Source organism: Molossus molossus, unplaced genomic scaffold, assembly GCF_014108415.1.
Source record: "Molossus molossus isolate mMolMol1 unplaced genomic scaffold, mMolMol1.p scaffold_m16_p_8, whole genome shotgun sequence".
NCBI lineage: Eukaryota > Metazoa > Chordata > Mammalia > Chiroptera > Molossidae > Molossus > Molossus molossus.
In genome coordinates, this window is record NW_023425402.1 from 86717680 (window position 1) to 86723679 (window position 6000).

Genomic DNA, 6000 nt, shown 5'->3' on the forward strand with positions numbered 1-6000 from the left:
ACAACTCTCCATAGCACTGTGACCTTGGACCAGTTACTTAACCTCTCTGACCCTCAGTTGCTTTGGCTGTAAGATGGGCAAAATAGAGTGATTGTGAGGATTACACTAGTAAAGTGCTCTGAACAGTGACTAACCCTTAGTAAATACTCTATAAATGTTAGAGCCCTCTGAAACGATATGGAGGATTTCAATAAGAAAAGAAACTTTGTTATTCCAACTCAGATACTTTTTTTTTTTATCCTCATCTGAGGACATTTTTCCATTTTTTGTTCAGATAGAGTTGGAGGAAGAGAGAGGAAGAGAGAGAGAGAGAGAGACATGGACGTAAAGGGACACATCGAGTGGCTGCCACCCACACGATCCAACCAGGGCCGGGGACAAACTGTAACCAAGGTACGTGACCTTAGAGGGAACCGAACCTGGGTCTCTCTGGACGGCAGGCCGATGCTCTAACCGCTGAGCCAAACCGGCCAGGGCCCAACTCAGATACTTTTAAGCAGACATAATAGAACAGTAAAGGAAAATAAAAAGTAAAGGCATGCTATTGTTCATGGAACAGTTGTGGAGAATAACCACTTCAGAGGAGCTTTATTTCATTTCTCAGCTCTGTTAGAGTAAACATAACCAGGCTAAAAACCACTGCCTTCTTCCCCATCATTTCTAGAGAAAGGAGGAAGCTGGAGGCAGTCGTACCTCCACTTCTCTGATCAGCCTGGACTGTGCAATGGCAACAGGCAGGGCAGACAGTGGTTAAGAATATGGACTCTGGAGACAGGCATTATGATCCGAACTCTGACTCTGCCCCCAACTAGCTGTGTGAATTCACATCGATACGCCTATGAAATCAGGACAATGACAGTATCTACCATTGTTTTGTTCTTGTTTGGTTTGTGAGAATTTAAATATATATTACATGCTAAGTATATTATATACTTAAGCCTCTTAGAACAGTGCCAAGGAATATTAGTGCTACATAAGTGATTGTTATTATAAAATTAATTGTTATTAAAGATTAATACAAGAAACTGTTCACAAAATCACAAAATATCACCTAAAGACAGAAGTATCTTGCCAAAGTTGTGGTCACGATTGCAGTTAGCTCTATGAAGACAAAAATTGCATTTTGTTCCTTCTTTTTGTTAAAAAAAAATGCAAGAGGCATTTTTTTTTTATTTGAGAGCAGAACAAAGAGCAAAGAACGCTAGATCTGGAAGTGAAAATCGTGTGAAGGGTGGCTTAGCTCCATCTAGCTTGAGTAGGTGATTCACCTTCCAGGCACAAAATCTCCTCATCTTTAAAACTGGGAGGTCCAGCGAGAGGATTTCTAAGGTTCATTCCAAATTTCAAATTCTATGTGGCTAGATGTCCTTTGAAATTTCATAAAAGCTAATGTAACTGTAGATGTAGAAGTCCTTTTTACCTACTGTGTTTCCGAAATGAAAGATCAAGTTGAAGACAATGCTATTTGTTTGTATTTTCTGAGTCACAATGCAAGAATCTCAATCACAAATCTTTGAATCCATGCAAATGAATCATCTATTAGCACAACTTGATAACTTTTAAAGCTCTTGGATTGTGAGAATAAAATTGTTCAAAACATTTTCCCATTAATCTTAAATAGATCTTTAGAGACTGTAAGAATAAAATGTAATCCATAGGTATCTAATGCTAACTTATTAACACGTTAGAGAGTGAAAATAGAACTCTTACTGAGTTCTCAACCAAATAAAATTCTCAACGAAATAAAAATAAGTTGATTTAGTTGAGCTTTTAAGACATAAGAGTGGAAAGCACAAGGTTTGGGGGGAACAAGCCAGGACCGCATTTCTTCAGACTGTGTTCCTGGAAGTCAGGTTGCCCGGAGCTGCCTCGGTCATGGTCACCACCAGGGCTGAAAGGGAGACCCTGGAGGCTTATCTGCCTTCACCCATCTGGTAAGTTGGGTAGTGGCCTAAGAATTATAATTGGGGGAAAAAAAAAAAGATTCTCTTATGGAAAAAAGAGAGAGAGGGTGATTTGAAATAAAAGTCTGGATTAAGAATACGAGTTTTTGCCCTGACCAGTTTGGCTTGGCGGTTAGAGCATCGGTCTGTGGACCAGAGAGTCCTGGGTTCGATTCTGGCCAAAGGCAGTTCATCCCTGGTCTTGGTTGGAGTTGGGGGCGGGGGGCAACCAGTCCATGTGTCTGTGTCTCTCTCACATCCATGTTTCTCTCTCTTTCTCCCTCCCACTCTATCTGAAGATAACTGGAAAAATATCCTCGGGTGAGGATTAAGAAAAAAAGAAGAAGAACATAGGCTTTGGGTCAAAGCTCTGTGACTTTTTAGCTACATGACCTTGGGCTGGTTGTTCAAAGTCTCTAAGCCACACTTAGCACATTTAACACTTTTCCCTATTTCATAGGGTTACTGTGAGGATTAAATGAAATGATACATGCAGAGCACTTGACCCATGCATGATGTCTAAATCATAATAAGCACTCAATAAGTGAATGGTGACTACACTTACTCTCTTAAATAAATGACTGAGGCAAATAATCTATATTCTCTTTTGGTGAGCTTCTTATGCTCCCTCGGGAATGTCTCAGAGGCTTAGGAAGACTACTTAAGCTTTCTGTAATCAAAATTTGTGTTCACACCTCAGTCTTTTTAGTAAGCTCTAAAAAAGCTATGCTCCCCTCCCCCCAAGATCCATCCACAGTTTTATGTTGGCACTGGACAAAGGGTTCATTTTGTAAGACTGTCCAGCTAGGTTAAAAAGAAAATAAGCAGAAATGTGTGTAACTTTAACAACAGAATACAAGAATGGCTCATTCTCAGCTGAAAACAAAGGCGTCCTAGAATGTCAATGTGTAGGTACATGCACGGAAAAGGCTTGGAAAGCATTGATGTAAATATGGTACCAACAGTTACTTCTGGGGAAGGAAGGAAGACGGGGGAGGAAGATCAGTATTGTCTCAATGTCTTACACAGTTATTTACATATTATTTGTGTAATGGAAAACCAAAACAAATAAACAAAAAAGCAAAACCAAAAACAAAGTCATGGTACAAACTGATCCAGTAGACAAGAATCGAGGAATTTATCCCTGGGATGGTCATGACTGGACACAGAGTCATATTTTGCTTAGTTTGGCATCTTTGAGGAGTGAGGAGAGTGGGAGGGGGGAGTTCTGATCCTTTCTCCAACAAATGATAGATAGACACAGGTTCAAGTCAGATGACATTGCTTGCCAGATCTTAGTGTAAACTCCTTTCTCTTGGCACGCACTCAGATAAGATATCAGTACCCTGGCTAGTTCTTTGCAAAATTCAAGGTTTACAGAGACACCAACCGAGGGCTATTGGTAAATTATGCTTTTAAGTGGAGAGAGAGAGAGAGAGAAAGAGAGAGAGAAAATTACTATATCAATTAGAGCATTTTGATAGAAAAAAACTTTTAAAAATCTACGTGACAAACACTTGGTAAATTAAAAATTCCTGCTGAGGAGTTTTAAATTATCACCCCACCACCACCACAAATACCACCAAATAAGTCAATCAATTCAAAGAGAGCAAAAAGTTTAAATACTGAAGTATGGGCATAGCATTTTTTTTTTTTTTTTTAATCAGTAAAACATTTGTTTGCCATTGGAACTTAGTTTTCACAAAGGGCCCTCTCCTTGGAAAGAAAGATTTCGGCTACAGGAAAAAACTGAGACACACTGTGGACCTCTGAAAAGTTGCACTGATGGGCTTTGATTCAGTTTGCTGTCTGCACTAGAGAGACCTACCTCGCCTGGCGTCCGGGCTCCATGAGCAGCAGCCAGGGCAGGCTGGCTTTGCTTTGGTTTTAATACATACGTTTTGGCCATGGACTTGAAAGGTTTTGCTTTACTAAGCAGAACTCAGTAGGAGGCATGTGAGAGCCTGTGCCGGCCCTCTGGCTGGGCCTGACATGCTGTTCCCAGCCCCGTCTTCCTGGCTTGTCCATTTAGTGCAGGGAGACAAACCTGCACAGCCTGTAATTCATTGTGTTCTGCTGGTGAGTGAAGTGAAGGGCTGAGTCAGGAGCAGCACAGGAAGAACCTGAATAAAGTATCAATGAATGGAGAGAGCCATTTTGATGGAATTGCCCTAGGACATTAGATAGGATGGGGCTGCTGGGGGCTAGAGGAAGCTTTCATTGCTTACGAAACTCTCCTTAAGAGTGTCATTTATCAGTCTGTCAACAATTATTCATTTCTTACCTCCCACTAATATATAAATTTGTAGGTTTATACAGACCACCAGTGTGACTATGACAATGAACTGAGTATATTATGAAACCCACAGAAAAATCCCCCCCCCCCCCATTTATAACCAGTGGAACATTAATACTATGAATGGAAGAATGAGGAATTTAAAACATAAATGTATACAGCACCATAACCTAATATTATTCCTTGAATTTAGACTGCCCACTGTTTTCAAGATACAGGCAGTCATACAAAGCAAAATTAAGGCAACCTGAAATAGAGGATTTAAAATGCTGGAGTCCATCATTTCTGTAAAAGCGCATCCCTGTCCTCTGTTATGTATACCAGGAATACACTCAGAAAGTTCCTGGCGGAATGGCTTTGGGAAGCCAGAAGCTGCTGCTTCTGAGGAATGAAGATGATAATGCAGCACTTGAGGCTGAGTGACCGAAAGGGGTAGGAAAAGTTGAACCTTTCAAAGATAACAGAGCAAGTTGCTGGATTCGTCCCTGACTAAATTACTGGCCATAACTCTCTCCAAATCAAGTCACTTTGAAACTGCCTGTAAGCTTGGGGCTTTGATTGAGAAATCCCCAGTCCCAACTCAAACCCTCCTTAAGGCATCCCAGTCCAACCCCCTCCTCCCAAGCAACTCTTTCCAGGCACCCCCACCCTCAAATCTGCATCAAGGCAGGTACGTTTCCCCGCTGGACCACTGCCACCAAAGCAGGGCTTTCCTTCAGGGTTGGGCAACAAAACCCAGGCTTGCTTCACCCAAGCAACCAAAAGCCTTGAAGAGAGGAGTAGAAAACAAAAGAAACAAACAAAAAAAAAACCCCTGTCCTTACCCGTTTCTTAAAAAATTGGAAGGCTGAGCATTTCTTGACTGGGAATCCATTCATGTCTTTGTTTACCATTTTCCACAGTGCGAAGTTCACAGTTATAGATCCAGGGTGGCACCGGCCTGGTTAGAGCATCTGCTTCCCGGTGTCCCTCCCGGAGACGCTGATGAAGACGGAACGGGATGGAGAATCCGGCGGGCGCAGGTCCTCACTCACACGTTCTGCAGCAGCGCTACTGCAGCAACCTCTCCCCACTTTCAGTGGCCACCGGCAGCGGTTTTCCTCTTCCCATCATTGCTCCGAAATACGTGCATCACTGCTGCAGGAGCCTGGGGTGCAGCGGATTCCGGGGAGACGCTGCCGAGCGGGAGAAGGAACCCCCAGCCCGGCGCTGCCCCAGTACCTGGCTGCGCCGCCGCGGGGCCGCGAGCCGGTCGCTCTGCTCCAGGTGATGCGCTTCTGCAGGCTGCTCAGGACCAGAGCTGTTTTTGATTGTGCAAGTTCCAGTGGGAGCTGTAGTTAAGCAGCTGAGGGAAGGAGTAAGAAAAGCAGATGCCAGAGGGAGGGAGGGAGGGAGAGCCGCGCCAGAAGGGCAGAGGCAGAGAGAAAGCGATGCTGGAAGACGCAGCGATTCATGAATATCTGAGCAGCGGATGGAGAGAGGGCACCGGCTCGGGGCGCACGGGGAGGCCGTCAGTCCCCGCGGGAGGGCTACTTCAATACCTTTGCCCCTTTTTTTTCTTGTAAGGAACCATGGAAATCAGAATTTCATATAAAATGCAGATCGTTTTTATTTTGTGCTCCTGAAAATTCTTTTACTACTATTGCTGCAGAAAAAGCTCTCCATGGAAATTCCATCAAACGTACTCCTGATCTGTCCGAAGGTGGAGAAAAATGCAAGAGAGTGCCCGCGAAGGCATGACAATGGACGACCTCTCCCCAG

The 6000-nt window shown here is 43.4% G+C and overlaps 1 protein-coding gene across 1 annotated transcript in view; it reads right to left on the reverse strand.

Annotated features, from left to right (window-relative positions):
* Positions 1-5740, reverse strand: part of SGK1 (serum/glucocorticoid regulated kinase 1) — a 101497-nt gene extending 95757 nt beyond the window's left edge. Inside the window, exon 1 of the mRNA XM_036248710.1 lies at positions 5064-5740. Coding sequence (XP_036104603.1) covers positions 5064-5132 — 69 coding nt within the window. The 5' untranslated portion in view covers positions 5133-5740. The remainder of the gene's footprint in view (positions 1-5063) is intronic.
* Between the last annotated feature and the right edge of the window lie 260 nt (positions 5741-6000).